The 23,475-nt window shown below is 36.7% G+C and overlaps 2 protein-coding genes across 8 annotated transcripts; both read left to right on the forward strand.

Annotated features, from left to right (window-relative positions):
• The first annotated feature begins 699 nt into the window (after positions 1–699).
• On the forward strand, positions 700–13,296 carry LOC104117240 (uncharacterized). The gene is made up of 13 exons (XM_009628270.4): positions 700–856; positions 1,212–1,542; positions 4,605–4,782; positions 4,852–4,901; positions 7,939–8,031; positions 8,199–8,287; positions 8,745–8,823; positions 9,032–9,114; positions 9,675–9,753; positions 9,836–10,514; positions 11,607–11,687; positions 11,825–12,464; positions 12,759–13,296. Exons 1-13 carry the CDS (start codon positions 825–827, stop codon positions 12,889–12,891), a joined length of 2,547 nt encoding a protein of 848 aa, XP_009626565.1. The 5' UTR covers positions 700–824; the 3' UTR covers positions 12,892–13,296.
• Positions 13,297–14,089: 793 nt separating this feature from the next.
• Positions 14,090–22,125, forward strand: LOC104117213 (uncharacterized). Of its 7 annotated transcripts, XM_070175645.1 has the most exons (14): positions 14,090–14,233; positions 14,773–15,011; positions 15,129–15,255; positions 16,417–16,544; positions 16,631–16,700; positions 16,786–16,888; positions 18,251–18,368; positions 18,589–18,670; positions 19,290–19,351; positions 20,144–20,216; positions 20,312–20,395; positions 20,853–20,933; positions 21,066–21,137; positions 21,654–21,794. In XM_070175645.1, the coding sequence occupies exons 2-13, from the start codon at positions 14,812–14,814 to the stop codon at positions 21,090–21,092; spliced, it is 1,155 nt and encodes a 384-aa protein (XP_070031746.1). In that variant the 5' UTR covers positions 14,090–14,233; positions 14,773–14,811; the 3' UTR covers positions 21,093–21,137; positions 21,654–21,794. The 7 variants fall into 7 exon arrangements, 5 of the variants coding, with proteins under 5 accessions (XP_070031746.1, XP_009626525.1, XP_009626532.1 ...); XR_011408190.1 differs by lacking the exon at positions 21,066–21,137 and having other exon boundaries at positions 20,154–20,216; positions 21,654–22,125; XM_009628230.4 differs by lacking the exon at positions 21,066–21,137 and having other exon boundaries at positions 21,654–22,125.
• Positions 22,126–23,475: the final 1,350 nt, after the last annotated feature.

The raw sequence follows: 23,475 nt of genomic DNA on the forward strand, positions 1-23,475 counted from the left end.
AATGAAAGATTTATAGAGTTCTAGTATTTTGTGCACCAAAGGAAGTTATTATATTAATCCATTTTAATCATGGATGCCGGCTCAAACTCTTCTTGTAATTGATCACAAAGCTATCAAGCTCTCGGAGAATCATTCATCAATACCGTACATTTTCTCTAATCTCATCAGAACGTTGATTATGCAACAAATTCCTATTATTAATTATTTTAACAATCGCATTTTGAACAACTGAATATAAACATTTCTCGATGAAAGCTTCAAATATTTGTGTTATGTCTTTTGTTTTTCTTTTTAAACCATATGCCTTTATTGGACTGTTATCAATTTGAACGAATGTGTTGTATTTGATTTGAAATTAATGATGTAAAAGGTTAAAGTAAGTTTAATTTGAGCTCGATCACAAACAATACTTATTTCACATAATGAGGGCCTTATTTAGATTAGATTAAAAGCGACACACTTCCACAAATATAGAAGACTATTCAGGAATAATTTAGAAAAAGGACTATTTACAACCGGTCTTGTATTTTATGGACATATTAAGCACAAACATAAGGGACCATAGGTGTCTTTCTCAAAGTTTTATCTCTTAGGAGCTTTTCCCCTTAATTCCACTAATCCACAAATATCATGGATTCTATTAACATATTTCAAAACTTCAATGGGCCAAATTTGAAATTTTTCCTCCCCTTATAAACTTCTGTATATCCCCAACACCCCGCACCCAAACCCCTTCCTTAATCTCTCTCTTTTCCCCCAAAAGGGCTTTTCCCAATTTAAACTCTTCAAAAATTCCTCATACAACCAAAATCTTTATCTCGCGTATGGCCTTTCACGTAGCTTGCCCAATTACCTGGTACTACAAACTTCCCCCTCATTCTTTTATTTTCCTATTTTTTGAACATAATTTTGTTTATTTTTCTCTCTTCCTCTCTTTTTGTCACTTATTCTCTCTACTCTCTCTCTCTTATTATCCAAGAATACCATATGGGTTTCTCTGTTTTATGTTTTTTAGTTGTTTACCTGGGGTTTGTTGGGGTTTCGCTATTTTGTGGTGTAGCGGGAAGATCTGTTATCTCTCTCTCTCTATTTATCGATGGAACCCAAATGGGGTTCTTTATTTTGTGATCTTTTGTTGTTTCTTTGTATTTTGCTGACTCAGTTTAGTGTTTCTAATTTTGCTTGTGGGTTTTGGTTATTTTTTGGTGTAGTCGAAGGATCTGTTACTGTCCACTTGGGTTTCCAAAGGGTAAAAATGAGTTCCTGGAAGATGTGGTTAGGGTTGAGGAGTTTCTTAAGGACCCGTGGTTGCTCAAGGCTAAAGAAGGTGCCACAATTCAGGTTAAGGTACCCAAGATTGTTGTTGCTCCGCCTCCTCCCCAGCCGGCAGCGGTAGGTGATGGGGGTGGTGGTGGGGATGGAGAGGAGGCAGCTGCTATTGCTTCAGCACAGACTAAGCGTGCTGCTTTGCAGAAGAAAGCTGCTGCTGCATCAATGGTGGCTGAGGATTTCGCTAGACGATTCGAGTCTGGAGATCTGGAGGTTAGTAATTGTAGGCCTTTTCTTCTTGTATTTCGAGAATGTTTTGGTTTTTTAAATTAATACACTTGTTTTTAGTTCTATTTATCATAGTCAGGATAATTGAAGATATGGTTTCTGAGTGAGATGATCTATTTCCAAGTTACTGTCTCTTTATGTTTTGTGTGGATAATGGCATCACTATTACAACAACAACAACTATGCCTCAATTCCAAACCATTTGGGGTCGGCGACATTAATCCTCATTTCTTTCATTAGCTCAACTCATATCATCATCATTACCTAATGTCATCACTATTGTTGTTACTTTATCTTTTAGTGCCGAGCTTCTTTTGTCTAGTGAGTAAAGAATTAAGACGTTCTAGGTTGAATTAATACTTTAAGGGTACCTGATTATTTAACTCCATATGTTTTAGATTATTAAGTGTTTGTCCAGTGTTCCACTTCAAGAGGAGAAAAGGTACACCAAAGATTTAGCCTGCCCTGATATTTTTGATTAAAAGAGAGTGCATTGATGGTGCTTCCTATAGGATTGAGAAATTCATGGGTTATTTTGTGTTTGAATTATATAAAGTATGAGTCAGCTGTTGAATTCCTTTTCCTTGTGAGAGGCGTTTATCTTTAGTGGAGGCTGTTGGTTAAATGCATTTTAATCACACGCTCCAGTCTTTACTTTTTGATCTAGGCTGTAAGTTCTTGAATATATTGACTTGAGAATGTCTGAATGTTCTATGAAGTGGACAGCCGTAGATGTTATGCTCTAAGGGGTCGTTTGGTTTATGTATTGCAATAATTAGTCTCAGCATAAAGACCCCCATAAGATAATACAGTGTCTGGTTGGCTGCATAAAAAAATTAGTCACGGCAACATAACATTTGGTTGCAGTATTGCATAATGCCCACATTAAGTTATAGTGTTATACGAGAATCTATGAATTATTTTTTGGGGAGTAGGATGTGGTATAGGTATACATGTATTAACAATGTGGGATTAAACTATTTAGAGGCAAAAATGCCCTTTAACGTAATTTATGTATAACAATCTTTATTTTCAATCACCACATAACAACAACAACAATAACAACAGACCCAGTGTAATCCCACAAGTGGGGTCTAGGGAGGGTAGTATGTACGCAGACCTTACCCCTACCTTCAAGAAGGTAGAGAGGCTGTTTCCGAAAGACCCTCGGTTTAGGGAAGATAAAAGGAAGGGCAGCAACAATCACACCGGTTATAAAACTGAAGCAAAAATACAAAGATACAAAACTAAAAATGAGTATTGTAATCAGAAGGCCGAAATGAAAGCGATGACAAGTAATCTCATAAATCAAGGTATATGAAAATACATAAATAACGCTAACTCATGTACTAAAGCTACTGTTACAGACAAGGACAACGCTAGGCAACCTATCCTAACACTTTACCTTTATTCTCAACCTCCACACCTTCCTATCCATGGTCATGTCCGCAGTGAGCTGGAGCAACGCCATATCTTGCCTAATCACCTCTCCCCAATACTTTTTCGGCCTACCCCTACCTCTCCTTAGGCCCTCCAGGGACCTCTCACACCTCCTCATCGGAGCATCTGCGTCTCTACTCTTCACATGTCCGAACCATGTAAGTCTCACCTCCCGCATCTTGTCCTCCACAGGGGCCACACCCACCTTATCCCGGATAACTTCATTTCTAATTCTATCCGGCCTGGTATGCACGCATCTCAACATCCTCATTTCAGTTGCCTTCATCTTTTGGACATGGGAGTTCTTGACTGGCTGACCACCGCTCTATAAAACTTACCTTTAAGTTTAGGTGGAACATTTTTATCACAAAAAAAACCTGAAGCGAGCCTCCATTTCATCCATCCCGCCCCAATACGATGTGTAGCATCCTCGTCGATCTCTCCATTCCCTTGTATAGCTGACCCAAGATATTTAAAACTCTCCCTCATAGGGATGACTTGAGAATCAAGCCTGGCTTCTCCGTCCACAACCTGAGTCGTCCCACTGAACTTGCACTCCAAGTACTATGTCTTGGTCCTGCTCAACTTGAAACCTTTAGCCTCCCGGGTCTGCCTCCAAACCTCTAACCTCCCATTAACACCGCCTCACGTCTCGTCAATCAGAACAATGTCATCTGCAAATAACATGCACCACGACACCTCTCCTTGTATGTGGCGCGTCAGCGCGTCGATCGCCAAGGCAAATAGAAATGGACTAAGGGCTGACCCCTGATGCAACCCCATCATAACTGGGAGGTGTTTCGAGTCCCCTCCCACGGTCCTCACTCGAGTCTTAGCTCCATCATACATGTCCTTAATAACCCTAATGTAAGCAACGGAAACACCTCTAGCCTCCAAACATCTTCACAGAACCTCCCTTGGCACTTTATCGTAAGCCTTCTTTAAGTCGATGAACACCATATGTAAATCCCTCTTCCCCTAACAAGATGAATAGCTTCTGTAGTCGAACGTTCTGGCATAAATCCGAACTGGTTTTCAGAAATATCCACAATCCTCCTTAACCTTAGCTCCACCACCCTCTCCCAGACTTTCATAGTATGGCTTAGTAACTTGATGCCTCGGTAGTTGTTGCAACTTTGGATATCACCCTTGCTCTTATACAGCGGGATCATCGTACTCCATCACCACATAACAATTCGTTAATTATTAATCACCGCATAGACAATCCCTGCATTATAATTCCCGCATAAATAGTGTGTCAGCTAAACGAACCTAAAAGGCCGGCTAGCCCTTCAAACAAAAAACACTTATCTAAAAACCTTTTGGATTTGATAATCTAAATACCCACTGAGGTGTGAGTTTTTTGGGACATGATAATGGTTAGTATATTTCATTTTATCGTTCCACAAACTCAACCAAATAGACGTTGTCACTTACCAGCTGAATATTCATAATCTAAAGGTGCATTGTTACAGAATATTTAATAACCCATTTTCATTGCTCATTCTACTGATATTCATTTTCTTTTATGGGGAGGGAGGCTGGAATCTTAAAAGGTTACATGATAGTATTCAATTTTCTAAGTAAAAATAAATTTCTATCCTCAGGGATCCGTGAAAGATGTTGGTGGAGATGAACAAGGTCTGTCAAATGTCAAAGTGATGTGTAGGCTATGCTTTTGTGGTGAAAATGAAGGAAGTGAAAAAGCAAGGAAAATGATGTCATGCAAAAGTTGTGGAAAGAAGTATCACCGAGGCTGCCTGAAAGCTTGGGGTCAACATAGAGGTACTATTCTTGGCTACAAGATTTGTCAGTTTTAGTGTTGTGCTTCTGCTAATATGCTCCTTTCTGCAGATCTCTTTCATTGGAGTTCATGGACATGTCCCTCATGCCGGCTTTGTGAGGTAAAACTTTTGATTCTTTTCAATAATGAAAAATAGTTGGTTTTGCTTTTTTAAAAGCTGCCAGTAGATTGTCTATTGTGCCATGAGTTACTTTCTTGTTCTTTTTGTGAATAAGAAGGTCAAATGTTATTGGACAAAACATTGACTTTTATCACCTAACAAAATGTAAAAAGTGAATTTATCAGAGAGATCAACTGATGCCCTAATCTTCTCTGCTAGCCATATGTAGCAACTGAGGTTTTTCATACGTAGGCAATTTGGGTTCTAGCATGCTGCCTAGCCCTAGAAAAGGTCACCCATGTCAGTTTTGACGCACAAATCTTGGTAAAGGTACACCGATTAGAAAAGAAGATCTTGAGTAAGGTGGGTGTCATAATACTAGAAAAAACATTCTTTCCACATCTTTATGTGCAGTAAATTGAGAAACAAGGATATTACTTTTAAGTCAATGCTCTCAACTGGATCCCTCTGTATGTGTATGATGTACGCCAACCAATGAGATGGTGAAACAGGTAGAATTTGACCCATGGCCCCACCTATAAGCAAACCCATAAGTTACTAACCATTTTGCCACGCGAACTAGTCTTTGTCCTCTAAAAAACAGGGAAGACTACATTCTGCTGGATCAAGTACCCTGCATTCTTTGGTCTTGAAACGTTTGTGGACTTATTTCTAGTTTCTACTATATGCACCATGTCAAAGCCAAATAAGCAGAAAGCAATAATGGCTTCCAATGATAATACCCTTGTCGAAACCCCAATCCCTGGTTGTATGAAGTCAATTAATGTGAAATGAGTCACTGTAGTTCCATGTTTCACCTTTATGGTGTAAAGTTTTTCATGTTTAGTTGGGAGGTCTTACTGAATCATTATATTTTCTTTTTGGTTTTTGTTTTGCCCCCTTTTTTTCTCCAGCTTTCTGTTTGGTCTTTTGCACTTTTAACCTTCTGTTCTTTGGTGATTTTAATTTTAATTTCTGTTTTAGAACTCATTGCACATTAAACCTTCACATTGTTCGGAATGAGGTAGTTTAGTCCTTCTAACCAATGACCTAACCAAATCAAACAGTTAGAACCAATTACCAACCGGCCTTTAACCTTTACCCCTTTCTTTGCTACTCTCTCTTGTGGCACCACGAAACTTGCCCACTGCATCTAGATTTTACCATGGAGGTTTCATGTGGTAGAAAAATGGGTTTGTAGGTTGGGATGTTGTTAGGATTTAAGCAGTATTTTAAAAGAGAAAATTGCAAAAAGAAAAACGAAGCTTTAATCAAAAAGCTAGAAGCAAGAATCAAAGCACAGGCTTCGTCGAGGTGAAGTGTACGAATCATCGGGCAGTCCGGTGCACTAAGCTCCCGCTATGCGCGGGGTCCGGGGAAGGACCTGACCACAAGAGTCTATAGTATGCAGCCTTACCCTGCATTTCTGACCTCCTGGTCACATGACAACAACTTTACCAGTTACGGCTCCCCTTCGAGTGTACGAATCATCAAACATATAAAATTACCTAAATATTTGAATTTAGTACTTATAATATCAAATAGCGATTAACATTATTACTACCTGATTAAAAAGCATTATTATTTTCAGTACCTGTTATACAAGAATGAAAATATATAGGTCAACAACTCAAATTTAATATAATGAAAATAAAGTTTCATAAGGTCACAGAATAAAACGTCAATAGCAACATTGATTTTAATTCTCAATTAATCGACAATAAAAAGAATTAATCAATTGTAAGAAGAATTAGTTTGCAGCAGTACTTGTAAATAGAAAAGGATTAGGGTGCAGCATTCAGTGTCATATTGAATTGCTTTAGTAACTATGGAGAAAGTCGGAAGAGAAGCAATAAAGAAGTTCAAAATCAGAAGTAGTTGAAGAAGGCATTTGCATACTAAGAAAGAGTCACCTTTCAAGAAGAAAACGAAGAAATTTTTTAATTTTAAGAAAATACAAAGAAAAATAGTAAAAGAAGAAGAGGTGTTAGAAACTTGAAACAAAGAAAAAGAAGACAACCATGACAAGCAGAAGACTTAATTGTAGATAGGACTCATAGTACTCATATATAGAGGATCTACTCTTCTTGCTCCCCTTTTCTATTTTCCCTCCATATTTTAAAGTCAGTTTGAAATAAATTGACCGTGAAAACAATTTGTGTCTCACTCTCTGAACCATGTTTCTCCAAAGCGCGTGACATCACACATGAAACAATAACCCCTCCGCTTCGCATCGCTTCATCACTAGCTTGTATTAACACTGGATTCGAGGATGTGTGAAAAGTTTGACATATTGGAGGAAGGGGTGGTAAAGGGTGTCGAAGGATGGTGTTCGTGGAAATGTTAATTTTATTGACCGAGTGACTGCAAGGACTGATTCGGCTCATATCACACAAATTGAAGTTTTTGCTGCATATCGGTGTTGCTATGGAGGTTGCATGAGCAGGGAATGGGTTTATTTGTTGCGGATAGTCGTAATATGAGGATATCGGAAATGTTTTTGATTGTTAGGAGGGAGGGGTGGCAGAGGATGGAACATGCCAGTATCAGTGAATAAGGACTAGATTTGCTCTCACGAGATTGGAGTTTATATGTGCTGACGATATAACATAAATATAAATGTCAAAAGCTATTAACCTATTATCTTTCCTTTCTATTTGAGTGTTTGATGGTCATGGATGACAGGATGTTACTGATAATGTCTTCTTGTTTTCTCCTGTTATGTTAAATTGCAAGGTCGGTTGCCAATCTATTTGAGACAGCATCACATGAAGCACAGTTTCTGTCCAAATATTGATGATCAAACATATTAATTTGGGAAGAGCTCTTGAAATATGAAATATCCTTAAAAAACTAGTGGAAGTGTCCCTATCAAGTAGGGTTATAAATGATAGGACATGCGTACCGCATCATTCTCTAGTGATGATTTGCATTTTTGGCAATTTGATGTCTATGTTATTGTTCAAGTCATGTTCTTATGCTCACTATATTGCTCCTATCTACTGAGTACTGACTATATGCTCCTTGTTTGGTGCAGGCCTGTCGAAGAACTGGAGATCCGAACAAGTTCATGTTTTGCAAAAGGTGTGATGGAGCTTATCACTGTTACTGTATGCAGCCTCCACACAAGGTGGATTCTTGTGTCTTACTGCTCCAGTTCCATATAATGAGAAAAGTAGAAGCACTTACCTATCAAAAAAAAAAAAAAAAGGAGAGGAAGAAGATAAAAGTATAGTTGTCCTTTTTAAGAAAAAAGAAAGAAAAAAGAATGTACTTAATTGCTTTTGGAATGTGCAGAACGTTAGCAGTGGACCTTATTTATGTCCCAAACACACAAGGTGTCACAGCTGTGGTTCTAATGTTCCAGGAAATGGCCTGAGTGTAAGGTATGTAGTATGAGCAGTTGGTGGAAATTCTCTTGGATGCAAGTTTTGCAATATCTTATTTTGTTAATTGGACACTACGATTAACCGCATTTTAGTTAATGCGCTTATTCGTGTGCCCTTTCCCTTTCTATGTCGTTTTTCTGTATATTCAAAGAGGAGCATCATGCAGGAGTTATATTTGGTTTACATTATATATTATTGTAAGGGGCAATTTACTCAGTTCTCTAGTTTTGGGCTTGTCCATACTCCATAGCACGGGTGATTTCCGTGCTGATGCTTTTTCAAGATTCCACATATGAAGTATTGTGATACCATCAGATACTGCTGTGTGCATGTGATATATGAAAATCATTTAAGGCATGTTGAAATTAAGACTTTAATTTCCTTAATTTGGTATCACTGCAGATTGCATATCCTTTTTTTTTTTCTAAACTATTGATATCTTGATCTATTTCAGGTGGTTTTTAGGATACACTTGTTGTGATGCTTGCGGAAGATTATTTGTGAAGGGAAACTACTGTCCTGTTTGTTTGAAGGTAGATAGCATGGTGATTTTGATTATCTGAGTTTCTCTTTATTTTTTAATTTGATGGGGTTAATTGTAATATGGTGGTTTACAAATGTAAAATGGTTATTTTGTCAGCTGCTGTTATGGAATGCCTTGTGCTTGTTTCTTTTGCAAAGTAATTGAGTGCTTTTCCCCACGGGTATGAGGAATACAATTAATTGTTTTTTGTACTGTAGGTTTATAGAGATTCTGAAGCAACACCTATGGTTTGCTGTGACATTTGCCAGCGCTGGGTGCACTGCCAATGTGATGGCATCAGGTTTGCTTAATCATGGCCTATAATATTATTAATTTATTGGTTTTCAATTGGTGCCTTTCTTATGAAATGCAATATTGTTTATTGACATATGTGCAATATGGAAGTGCATTAGGTTAGATATTTCTGTTCTGAAATTAAATATCAGAAAGCTATTACTGACAGCATCCTGTACCTTTTTGGCATTCTTTAGCAGATTTTCTCTGTTACTATGTGGAAAGCGTTTTCAAAGTAGTCTCACTGTTCCACATTGGCTTTTATTGTTTCATCAAATCGTTGAATGACATTTTGGGTTGTTTATGCTGCATTCTGCCTTGTTAAGAGTTGAGTCAGTTGACAGGGCACTACTTCTAATTACCGGAAAGCTCCTTTTCTGCCCTTCGCTATACAAAATACCCTGACATCTTTGTGGTTTGAGATTTTGTAGTTGGGACTTCTTTTCTTCTGTCGGTCATGCCATATAAAGCTGTTAACTTATGCAACCTTGCTAGTAGTTTCACTAAAGCTTCGAGAGAGGGACTCCATTGAAACTTTTAATTTGAAAGTGAGTATTTGCTTTGCAGTGATGAAAAATATATGCAGTTTCAAGTGGATGGAAATCTGCAGTATGCTTGTCCAACATGCCGTGGAAATAGTTATCAGGTATGTTTATGGCAAGGATTAATTCAACTAGAAAATTTTAAACTAGAACTTTATCATGATAGTTTTCTATTGACCTTCTCAGGTGAGAAATCTTGAGGATGCTGTTCAGGAGCTTTGGAGGAGGAGAGATGAAGCTGATAAGGAATTAATTGCAAGTTTGAGGGCAGGAGCTGGGTTGCCAGTTGAAGAAGAAATATTTTCTATTTCACCCTTTTCAGATGATGAAGATAGTGGTCCTGTAGTAAAAAATGAACATAGTCGATCTCTGAAGTTTTCTCTTAAAGGTTTAGTTGACAAATCTCCCAAAAAGAGCAAGGAGTATGGAAAGAATTCTTCTTACAAGAAATCTGGTAAAAAGAAAGGGCAGCAATTGTCTTTAACCGGACAAAACGAACCACATCCTGATGGTGCTGGTTATGTCAAGAATGAAGAATTGCAGGCTTATGGGGAACTGGATAGCTTTGCTTCTCCTGTTGGTAGCTTGACAGAAGGTATATGCTCAATTAATCAGGCAGGGGTCATAAAGCACAAATTTATTGATGAGGTTACAGGAAACAAGGGTAAGAGGACAGTCCAAATTAAAGGCAGCAAGCCTCAGCGGTTGGATGGGGATGATATTGGGATTCAGACAAGCATGCCAAAGACCTCTAAGGGACCAAAGCTTGTTATACATTTGGGTTCACGGAATAAAAATGTAGCAGGTTCCCCAAAGTCCGATGCTTCAAGTTGTCAGAAAGAGCAAGATTTGACTACTTCAAATGGTATTTTTTTTCTGAATGATGTCTTTGGGTTCCTCTTGCTTTCCGTTTTCTTATTAGATGAAACTTGTTTATAAACTATGATTTCTCCATATAATTTGATGAAAGTAAAGATGCTTTTCTACTCGCTTTCGTCTCTTGTGACACGAAAGCTACGATTATCTTAATTGTTCTCTCATCCAGGCTAAAGGTCCTGTCAGCGGGAAAAATGATTATAGTTTTCCTCTGTGCAATATTATTTTTCTTGGAGTTTTTCTTTTTTGATTTGTAAGGGCTTCATGTATAAGTTTCCGCAAGTGCTTTATGTGGTAAGAGCACAACTGCGTGATGAGTGGATTAGACGCACGTCTCAGGTGCGGACCCTGCCGCAGGCAAAAGTCTGGTATTTAAGTGGAGAAGGGTAGAGGGACTCCCGTTATCCACCGAGTTTCGAACCTTGGGCCACTGGCCCTCTGGGATTTATCGGTTATCAAAAAAAGGACATAGAAGTTGGCTGAGGAATATAATAAAGTACCATGATTCTTGGGTTGCTTTTTGTTTGTAGAAGCCTGAAGTATCTCTAATGTACTTTTCTTGCATATATATTTTCTGTTCTATGCTTGATTAATTCTCCAATTCTTGTTCAGGTGTGGTTTCCTTCACTATATTTTTCTTGATAGTTTCTTACATGCTACAATAATTCAGATTCTTTCCTCTCCGTGTTGATACTTGCAGCTGAACAGTCTGGAAAGGTGTTGATGACCTCAAAAAGATAAAAAGAAAAAAAATTAACCTAAAGTGGTGAATACCTGAAATCTAACTGCTGTATATTATTTTATTTTTCTGATGCTAAACCTCTTGTGAAATTTAAGAAAGTATGGTTAATTCGTAAACCACTGTGCTCACCATCGAAATGAGAAGGTGGCAGTGCTTCTTTTGTGCCCTAATTTATTTTCAAATCCAATTTCTAAATTACCTCTCTTTCTCTGTTCTGTAAAAATCTTTCAATTCAATTTCTAAATTGCTTGATTAAGGAAGCAATATTTCTTGAGCTCAAGTAGTTAGTTTCAAATGCTCTGTTTTCCTGTTCTTATATGTTCTTCCTTTGTTTATTAGGTAGTGAGGATCTGAGTCAGCTGAGAGAGAATGAGAACTCAGAAAGGAATGACACTGCAGCTAAATTTGGTGGCGGAAAAGGTAAAACGTGTTGTAACTTGTTTACTTTCTCTTTGGGGGTTGTGGGGTGGGCATGAAGATAAAGTTAAATTTACTTGAGCATTTTTTTAGTGTTTTATTAGTAACATTTCTTTTGGCTCTCGGTTCTGTGTCTGCAGGACATAAGGTAGATCATATGGACCAAATAAAGGGTCAAAATCCTAGGGGTAAAGAAAGTCACTTAATAAAGATAAAGAAAGTTAGTTCAGAAGCTACCCATTTGCCTGCCAAAGTTGGTGGAAAATTTGCCGATGGATCTGGACCTATTCCTCCGGTCAAGACTTTTGGTATCTTAGGAAAGAGAAGCAATGATGGTAGTGTTATTACAAGGGCTGGAGCTGAAGTTCCTGCCACAAGGGGCAACAAATTGGCTTCCTTGAAACATGCAGAAGCTGGGCCCGCTTCTTGTGATGACCTGAACGACGAGAAAATTAGTACACCTTCAGTATCTAATTCAACGAAAAAGGATCCAAAACCTCTTCTAAAGCTCAAGTTCAAGAATCCTTACCATGAAAGTCAAAATGCCTGGGCTTCTCCTGGGGAGGAGGAGAAAAGCATGGTTAAGGGCCAGAGGTCTAAAAGAAAGAGACCACCAGCCTTTGGAGAAAAAGCATCAACTAAGGCTGATGATAATTCATCTCAGTGGTATGAGGATAGTACAATGGACGAGTTCATGGATGCTAACTGGATACTGCAGAAGTTGGGGAAAGATGCAAAAGGAAAGAGAGTGGAAGTTCATCATCCGTCTGATAATACCTGGTAAGTTTATGGTTTGCTTATAATTGTATGCAACTTCAATGGAAATGAATATTCGGCGATAGTAATCACTATAGCTGTGAGAAAAAGGCAATCAATAAAGCAAGGGAATTGGGTCGGGGCAAAAGGATAAAGTAGGATAAAGAAAAGAAACCTGTTGTTTATCAGTTAGAAGTTTCATTTCGGTTTTTGGCTCGCATGATATATCAAATTATATAGGAAAGGATTCATATAAATCTGTGCCACACTTTCCTTTGAGGTGCATTAGTTTGACCTTTCAATTTGTTTTCATTTCAGGCATAGAGGGACAGTGATAGAAGTCTTTGAAGGCTCATCAGTTGTATCTGTTGCTCTTGATGATGGGAAGAAGAAGAACTTGGAACTTGGAAAGCAAGGAATACGCTTTGTATCTCAGAAGCAAAAACGTTGACTGCTAGTAAAAATTGGTTGCTATTAGATGCTAAAGAGGCATGAAGGTTACAGCATATAAGCAGCTGCTGATTCCCAGGGTTGTAACTGATCTTTGCAGGTCAAAGTTTCAATGTTACTGCACCCTGCATCCTGTGCTTGCTGCGAGTTTGCTAACCTTTGCTTACCAGATTTTACATGGAAGGCATTGGTTCTGCTTTTCGTTTCCCAGTGTACAGCTTCACTTTTTATACAATTTTTGAGCCTTTTGGGGTCACTTAGATTAATGTTTATTATTATTATTATTATTTTAAAGTTTTTGTAAATTTTCTAAGTGATTAGAAATTTCAGCAATTGCGGGCTCCTACTGGTTGTAACTAGGGGTGTTCATTGGTTGGTTTTGAAAGATTTCAAATTTCGGTTTCTTTTTTCCGTCTTAAAAAACATGTTACACCGGTACCATACTGTAATAAATGGTTTAGGTTTCGGTTTATGCGGTTCGGTGAATTTAGTATTACTCTTTAAAATTATATTTTATCTACTAAATTTATAATCGTGATTTATGAAACTGATTATTTAGTCAAGCAACAAAAATTAAAAAAATAAAGAGTGAACAAATGCCTAAAAGTTGAACTACTTCATATGATGAACTCCACTCTAATCTAGGTGTCCTTTAGAAAATATAACTATTGGGGAAGAATCCAATTGAATTCTGTAGTATGATTTCTATATAAGGTCCCCTTTCAAATATATCAACGTACTAAACCTTCGGAACTACTTTGGATGTCCTAAAATGTTATTTCTTCTTCACTGTTATTTTTTATTATAATAATATAATATTTGCTATCTAATGGTAGTACTAATTTTGATTTACATCGAATAGAATCTATTAAAATGAAAAGAATTTTCTTTCTCAATAATATATTGATGAATCTCAAATCTCTCGCCTTTGAATTATTTATGTTTAGGTCGATCAGAGTCTCCCCACCTTTTAGCCTTTAGGACCCTTGAAAAAAAAAAGAAAAGAAGAGAAATTAAGCTTTATTCTGCAGATTAAAGAGCACATAGTCCCTTGATTTTTAAAAATGACAATTTTTCGCTCAAAAGTGAGTCTCATCCTGTAACATTAGGAAAACTAATTGTTTCCAGTAGTAAGTTACTAACTCTAACCATAAATTAAAAGTGACTTACTTTTAATATAATTGTTTTTTTTTCCTTAAATATAAAAGGAAGAAAAAGAAACAAAGGAAAAATAGAGGCCATTCCCTTTACATTTTGAGCTATCCTTTATATACGTATTGTCTTCTCCGACGGCCACTAGGTTCGCCTCAATCCTCAAGAAGTATCCTTCTCTCTATTTCCATGTAAAACCCTAAATCCGACCTTCCCTTTATTTTTATTGTTCTTATGCTTTACTTTTTTATTTTGTTTTCCTGTTTGTTTCTTCAGTTCACACTATTTTCTTTTTTGTCAAAGCTTGTTAGAACGAAACGAGCTAAAACTTGGGAGGAAGGTTTTGCAGTGTAGAAATTTGTTTGTTCTGGGATTTTGGGTATCTGGAATATGACTAAGATATTAAACTGATGAAAACACATAGGAAAAATTATTTAAGTGCTAGTTAGAAAATGCTAAGGAAAAAAAACACAAAAAAAACTGAAACTTGATGCAGTTTTTTTCTTCGTTTTTTAGCATATTTTCCCTCCGCCGTGAAGCGCAGAATGATGTATAATGTTGATTTAGCAGTTACACTAATGAACCAAGTTATTTTTGGCTTATATTGAGCTGGGTGGATTTAGGTCTTTATTTATTCCATTAATTATATATTTGTGCAAATGTTTGAAAGCGCATCTATATGGCATATAGCATGTCCCCCTGTGTGATGCAATTTCTATCCAATGGATAGGTACATAAAAGAGCAGCCTACGCTTGATTTAGAGGCAAGATGAAATCTACGGGGCATTGTTTGATTGCTTCTTTAACTCCTTTTCATTCTGTTATCCTGAAAAACCGTGGCAGATTTTCATCAAACTTCCTTTATGGAAGTACAAGCAAACCAAGGACATTGTGTGCTTATCATCAAAAGTCCAAACTCCCCTCTACTTCTCTGATGGGTGCAGAGCGCTATCCTCCTCCTTGGTTCAGGTGCATATTTAAGTCTAATTTACTCTCTTTACATTGTTAATAAGATCCCTTATTTCTTTGTTTAAAAGCCAAAAAAGAAAAGCTCCCTGATATTTTTAAGCCTTTGTACTTAAACAGTGTTGCCCCCATGATGGAGTTGACCGATAACCATTACAGAACTTTGGCCCGTCTTATCTCAAAACATGCATGGCTCTATACAGAAATGCTTGCTGCAGAAACAATTGTCTACCAGGCTGGCAATTTGGTAAAGTTCTGCTCCATGGAAAGACTCTGGTGCTTCTCTAGTCAACTATAAAGTATTTTTTTGTTTCTACTCTTAACTAGAACTAAGTAAAAAGAAGAGAATTATGCGAGCTTCATCTAACGAGATTTTAATGATGTTATTCAGAGGTGGGATGAGGTAATTGTGTGTAATCAGGCATGCATTTTCCATTTCAAAGAATCAGGCATGATATTTTTACAATCAAAAATTCTTTGTTCTTGTTCTAGACACAAGAAATGAGAAAGAGTAGAACATTTACCATTTTTTAAAATTTCCTTCCAAAGGCGTGGACTGTCGCAGCCTCCGTGGCTTTGGTCTAGTGGTTAGAGCGCAATGCCTAATGTGTGGGTTAGGCGATGCAGGGGATTTGAACCCTGCTGCAGAAAAAGTGAAAAGAAGAGTAACCGAGTTTGGGGCACTCCCTCTGCCCGAATTTTTGTTATCAGTTAGCATTTGGCAGGCTACATGAATTGGGACAGTGCTATATTAAGTACACTAATAACAACTTTGCTTTAATCCTAAGCACCATGCGCTAGCAAGTTAAGGCTCAAAATTACTGGGATTCAAACTAGTGTAAGATTTTCAGGTTAAATTTTTTACTAAATGTGCATAAATCAAAATATTCGATAATTTTATTTTATCCATTTTTTTCAAGTCTAGTGACAGTGAAATACTCAAAAGTCGCTTTCTGCAATCTTGATCCTCTGGCTGCTCTACATGATGTAAACTGACCATTGACAAAGAGAAGTGTACAGTTAATGTTTTTATAGATGGTGCCTGACACTTATATCTGATTACTAAATCAATGAATTGGACTGTTATTTTTTTCAATTACTATAAAAAAAATTGGGTTTTCTTTTGAGAGTCAAGTTAGCCAAGTTGGTTGGTCATTTGCCTTTCTCTAAAGTAGGACTCTTGTCCCAGTTAGATGGTCACGTAGAAAAGTATCTTTATTTTTGGTGTAAAATAGTGGGAAAGGAGAACTAGATGATTATATTATTGTAACCTTCTCCAAAAGGAACTTTCTTGTACTGATAGGTCATTGCTTGGACCTCTAAGCTTGTCACTGACTAATGCTTTTGTGTTTCTACCAGCCATGAGCCAACGAGATCTGATATTTATGTGATTTTTTTAATATATCAGGATAGGTTCTTGGCATATGGCCCTGAGCAACATCCGATAGTGCTTCAAATTGGGGGAAATAATCTGGAGAACTTGGCCAAAGCGACACAACTGGCAACTCCTTATGGCTATGATGAAATTAACTTTAAGTTCGTTCTGCTTTTCCACTCTATGCTATAGGTTTCTAGCTTTTATTCAGACCCATAACTGATACTCTTTCTCTATTATCTAACAGTTGCGGATGTCCTAGCCCTAAAGTAGCTGGACACGGGTGTTTTGGTGTGCGACTCATGCTTGATCCAAAGGTTCATATATGTTTGCTTGATACATCAGAATCATTATTTTTCTGTAAAAGTTGCTCTGACATATGCATAACTTTTACAAGGAAAGTTTGTTGCTGAGGCCATGTCTGTAATTGCTGCAAATACAAATGTTCCAGTGAGTGTGAAATGCAGAATTGGAGTTGATGACCACGACTCGTACAACGAACTATGTGAGCTCTTCAACTTTCACTCACTTACAGGAAATGAGAATCAAAATTTATTTCGTCAATCTCAATCTTTTGAATTTCACTTGTTGTTCCCTTCTCTTGTAGTGTTCATGTTTGTTTAATGCTCTGACCTTGCTTCAAGAAAATCATCAAATTGTGCTCTTTTAGTTTGTTCATAATAGACTTCCAAGCAGGTCTTTGCTGTCCTTGTAGCTGCTTGGACTTTCGAGTAGATCTTACAAAGCTGACAATAACTTGTAAATATGAACTAGAAGCAAATTGCATGACCACTTAACTTGGAGCAGAATCCATGTTACACTTCAGGTGGCTATATTACACATGCTCCTTTTGTTCCCTTTGGGCATAATGTATTTGTAGGTTTGTGGAGACTGGAGAAGAGCACCTCTATACTTGCACACTCTTTGATGCAAGTTACTTAACCATTACTCTCCCCATGCTCGATCTGAAATTATATGTGTCATCAGACATATAAGAAATAGAACTGGAGACCATGATTTAAGCGAAGAAGTGCTGGTTTGTCTCTACAAGGGCTTACGCTTTTGAAAAAAATGCTACATAGGATATAATACGCGCCGTTGCCTTATCCAAAAGTTCCTACCCAGAACTTTCTCAATTAGGTTAGCTGATAGCTCTACATAGTTTTGCATGAACAGAATTCCAATTTTCCCCCTCTTAGTATATATAACCCATTAGGCATTTCATGCATTACCGACTAAATGATTTAAATAAGAGTTTTGATCATTATCACCTAGACGATACAGATAAAATGTTCATGTTCTATAACTAGATGCCACAGAATTAGGTATCTAGTTGATAAATGATCATTTTCAACTAGACGATTTAAGTAAGAGTTATGATCATTATCAGCTAGATGATACAGATACAAAGTTCATGTTCTATAAGTAGATGCCACAGAATTAGGCATCTTTGCTTCTTGCATGTTCATATATATTTTGGGTGTTACATGCCCCCTTTGTTGGCATTCTTACATAATTTGCCAAGTCCTAGCCAGTTGCATGTTTAATTTGACTGAGTACTTGAATCTCGTGCATATTTGCCATATTTGTCTACTGTTGCTAGTTAAGATGTTTCTTATGTTTGTATGCACTAGGGCTAGCTACGATGACTGCATCATTTTTGTTGAAACAGAAATATTAGAAAGAAAAAAAAGAAAGAGAGAAAGAGAATAATGTGAAAAGTGTTGTCTGTTAACTGATTAACCTTCCAAATGAGTCTTACCCTGTTAGTTAACATGGGTTAGTTCCACCAGTTGGGGTGGTAAATAGTGCTGCTATCTTCTCCATAAAATAGAAAGAAATTAACTTTTCACTTTCATGTGTACAGGTGATTTTATTTACAAGGTTTCTTCTCAGTCACCAACTCGGCATTTTATTATACATTCCCGGAAGGCATTACTGAATGGAATCAGCCCAGCAGATAATCGAAAAATTCCCCCGCTCAAGTATGCAGTTTGCAATAGCTTAATAAACCAACAAGGATTTATGACAATGAAACAAGTGAAATTTTTATATATCCCTACTTAATCATTTACTGGTGTATCTGTAGCCAAGACACTGAACTACTACATGCCTATCTTTAGATCTTAATAATTGTTCTGGATCACTGAAACTCAAAGATCTTAATGATTGTTCCTAATGACTACCTAAGTTGGCCATTGACAGGTACGAGTACTACTATGCCCTCTTGCGTGATTTCCCGGATCTACAATTTACGATAAATGGAGGCATAAATTCTATTGAGGAGGTAAGTGTCTCAAACCTAAAATGGAGTTAACGTGTACTAGTTTGTGAAAATGTTGTTAAAAATGGTAAAATCAGATGTGCTGAAAATAATAAGTTCTCCACTATCCCTAGACTGTCGACAGGATTAATTCCTTTATTTTTAGCAAAATAAGCTTCATTAGGCTGGATTTGTCTTGACAGAGTGCAGGATATCTGATCCATTTAAAATACCTAAACTTGCTGGTCTTATAGTTCCGTAGCATCTATAAAGAAAACTATGATATTCTCTTGATAAACTTTTTCCTCTGAAAAATAACCTGTCAGAGGAATTATGATCTTTTTCCGTAGCATTTGTATGATCTTTCTTAGTGTAAAGGCAAAATTCTAGATATTATGCCCACGAGCGATTCAGGGGCCCTATCTTGTGCCAATTTAGGCTTGGGAATTCTTGCTGAGAACTTTAAAAGTAAATGGTTTTTAGTCTTTCTTGCACTTGGGAATTCTTGCTGAGAACTTCTAAAGTAAAATGGTTTGTAGTCTTTCTTGCACATTGGTGTGTAAGCTTTGTCAAACTTCATATTTGCACATAGGATTTCTATCTTGTAGTACTTTACCCTTTTTTCTGGTTATTTCATTTTTAGGTTAATGAGGCACGTACAGAAGGAGCTCATGGGGTTATGCTGGGACGTGCAGCTTACAGCAAGTATGAAAAGTGTCAATACTCGTCACTGTTTCAATAATTTGTCGAGATATTATTGTGGCTTTGTACGTCCCTAGATGTCTGCATATTTGTTTTACACTATTACAGCTAGTCTCTTTTATCCACTACTTGACACCTGAGTATGACCTCCCAAATATTGATGGTTTATGGATTCTGTAGGTTTTTCATATTCTCCTGTAATGTCCTTGTAGATCTTTCAAGTTGAAAATTGTAAGTTTGAGCTAAGCATTAAATTGCAAAATAAAAATTGGTCTCTGGAGAACTTGAGAGACTATGCCTACTGGTTTTTCTTTTTGTTTCAATGAAAGGTGATAGTTATTTGAAAGGCGGCTTTTACAACACGTGAATCCTTAAAGTTGTAAATAAGCTGTGAACTGTACAAATTAATTGTTTTAAGCTACTGGATAAATTTGTCAGTGTGGATCCATGGGAAAGATTGATTCTTGGTAAGTAGAAGCTTTTGATCTTTGTAATGTTGGTTTGGGAAAAAGAAGAGCAACCTTTTGTCCCCTGTAGGGGAATATGCGAAAAATGTCAACAGTAATTGACTAGTGGACATCACGTGATAAAGTAGAGATCTTATGCTTGTAATTGCATTGGTGATTTGTTGGTTCGGTGGGTTGATGTTGTGATTCTGATTCTAGTTTTTAGTTCAGTAAAGCAGAATGACAAACCCCATCACAGACGTTTTGAAACTGTAACTGCAAACCTTGACATCGAAAATGTTTATTTCTCGTTTTCTTGACATGTTACTACAACTCATGCTTTTGACAGTCCATGGCAGATTCTGGGACTTGTTGACAGCGCTGTATACGGTGCACCTCTGCGTAGCATAACCCGGCGCCAGGTTCTCATTGCCATCTGCATTCTAGTTTTTTTGGGTGACATCTTCCTACTTAAATAGCTTATGGTTCTTTATCACTCATGTCTTCATGGGAGCAGGTTCTTGAACAGTATCAGGTCTATGGTGATTCAGTCGTTGGAATGTATGGGGGGCTTAAGCCAAGCATGCGGGATGTTGTCAAGGTAGGGTCACTCTTCATTTTATCCTTTCGAGCTGTTAACTTTAGCTGTGTCTGGAGTTTCGCAAGCATAAACACATTTCTTTAAAAGCTTTAGCAAGCGAGTTTTCTTTTGTCCTGGACATTGTCAGTCTACTGATGCATGGTTTGGCTTGTTTCCCTCATTATTTCTGTCATCATAGTATTCTACTATATTCTATGTACTGCATTGAATTTCGCAAGCATAAACACACTTCTTTTAAAAGCTTTAGTAAGCGAGTTTTCTTTTGTCCTGGACATTGTCAGTCTACTGATGCATGGTTTGGCTTGTTTCCCGCATAGTTGCTCAGTCACCATAGTATTCTACTATATTCTATATACTGCATTAATAAAATCTTTTGTTTGCTTAATTTAGCATTTTATGAGGGCTTTGTCTCTGAAAATATTTTACTGCTGTAATCATTTAACTTTTCCCTGTGCAGCCTCTGCTCGGTCTATTTCATGCAAATCCTGGAAATGGTCCATGGAAGCGTAAGGTTGATGCTGCTTTCAAGCACTGCACGGTATGTCACTATTGACTGAATTATGATATTTGGAAGTGCTCTCTTTAATAATCATGACAGTTGAAAATGTTCTTTCTATTTACCGGCCATTCTTGTTCATAGTGGTTGAGAGAGTCCTCTTCATGCCACTAGGTCCAGAGTTCGAGCCTGGCACCCTGATAAACAACAAGAAAATACTCTTTCTATTGCCATCTTCTAGCTGTGGTACAATTATTTCTTTCACCTAGTATGATATTTTGTTCCCTTCTAATGACAATCGCTGAAGTTTCTGACTCTCTACGTTTCATTTTTCCGACATGAATTGGACTTTACGTAGTTTAGAGAAAATAGTTTGGATGAGTTATAATATCTCTTTATGGTAGAGACATAATAAAATAACAATGGGAAGATGTGAAAATGGTATAAAGATGTTGCACTAAAAATTGAGCACTACAAGGTAGAATTGCTACATATTGAATTGGCACTCTAATTCGTGGAAATAGCTATTCTAGGAAAGGTGTCATTCACATGCATTTCAAGCACATTCATCTCTGAATGCAAGAATGACAAAAGATGTTTGATGTGCATATACGGCCATCCAGGAGCAAGCTCTGTTAAATTTTGTTAGTTGCTGGCAGCTCAGCTGTAAACATTCGCATATATCAATTTATGCGTTTAAAATTATTTCTTATGTTGTCCATACCTTTCTGTTCCTTTTTAAACTGATTTTAAACCTTGTAGACAATCAAATCCCTTTTCGAGGAGACATTGGTGGCAATTCCAGACTGGGTCCTTGATTCCCCCATTACAGAAGTACCGTCTGGTAGTACGGATAAATTCATCAAGGCGAAGAGTTTGTTGCCTCCTCCATACACAGTTAATGAAGAAGAATTACTATATGCTTAAATATACGTGTTTTTTCAGTATTATGTATTCTAAGTGCCTCATATTTTTGGGGAGACCAACTCTCTCCAGTGTAACCAGTTAATTGTAAAAGTGAAATGATACAAACTCACTGCTGCTATGAACCGGAAGCAGGTGCTATTGACATATTTTTCTAATTTTCTTTTATATATTACATATCGAGAAATGGAAAGGAACAGTGAGAATCAAAGTCATCTATTGTGTAATAGATTGAACCAATCCCCACTGAACTGTAAGTCTTGATAACATTAGATTCTTGGAGTGACACATATCTTGGAATTTTCATTTATACTCAGTAACTATAGTCATGGCATCTCATTTATTTAACACATTCGTAATTTATTTTGTCTGCAGATTTTGGTTCCATCATTCCCTTTATTAACTTTTTTACTATTATTTGTTGGGGATCATTTTTTGGAGTTTCTCTAGAAGTAATATTGTTGTAGTTTGAATCTTTATAAGTTGTGCTAATAGTGTTTTCTTGAAATAGTAGTTTCTACTTTACAAGGAACTTTGACTTTGAAGTTGCTTGTTGGTTTAACACTTACTCTTCTAAAAATCGTTGTGAATGAAAAATCATAGTCCAAGTAACAAGTGTCAGATTGATCCAATAAAGAGTTCCAAATGTTGAAGTGTTTTACAGTGGTGGACTTTTGTAATAAGGTAAATTTCTTTGGTATTTATTTAAATTACCAAAAAAGAAATACCAAAGAAACTACTATTTGATACAGTTTTGGCCGCCTAATATTAAAATCGCCAACTTCAAATAGAAAGTGTACTAACAATTAGATCACATTAACCATAAATTCCCGTGTAGGAATATTGTCCATGTTAACCCTTAAAAAGCCAAACTTCATGATGATCCGATGCATTTTCTTTTGATGAACTTGTATAAGTTAGAGAATTTTAAACCTTTACGACGGTTTATCATTTTTGTCTTTCAATGTAGACTTAACTAATAGGGCATGGTGAAATAAAAAGATCCGTATGGATGAACTTGTTAAAGAACTTCTAATATTACTATATGATTGATATAAGTTGAATTTAAACGAAAAAGTTAAGTTGAGTTTAACAAAGAAGTGAGTATTTATACAGCCGATTTTATTTAAAATATTTTTTTTTGAATTTTAACAGCAAGAATGATTTTGAATCTCTGTGATCTCAGTTGTGAAATTAATGCATGATTATGTGGGAGGCTTGTCTAGAGAATACCTTCGGGTTATGTAGTATCAAAAATTTTCGTTGCCGAGAATTGAACTCGGGTGAGAGCCGAGTACCCTAACCAACTAGACTACAACGGATTGCTGATGTCTATGGCCTTAATATAATTAACTAATGTAAATGGAGAAGCTAAAACAATAGTCGAGTTTAGGTTCGTTTTGGTTGCCTTGTGACTAAAGCTACTAATTCCTCAGCCTGATTTTGTTTCACACTATTTGATTTTGATTGAGCATAGAGTTAAAGCTATCATCTTGAATTACTTATGTCTAAGACAAGTAATAATGGCAGAAAATATAAAAGTAATGTTTGAACATTTAAGATTTGACTAATTCAATGAACTTAAATTGTAAAAGTTTTGAAAGTTGTATGAATACTATTATATACTAGTAAAATCGTGTTTATATATATATATATATAT

Source organism: Nicotiana tomentosiformis, chromosome 1 (assembly GCF_000390325.3).
Source record: "Nicotiana tomentosiformis chromosome 1, ASM39032v3, whole genome shotgun sequence".
Taxonomy (NCBI): Eukaryota; Viridiplantae; Streptophyta; class Magnoliopsida; order Solanales; family Solanaceae; genus Nicotiana; species Nicotiana tomentosiformis.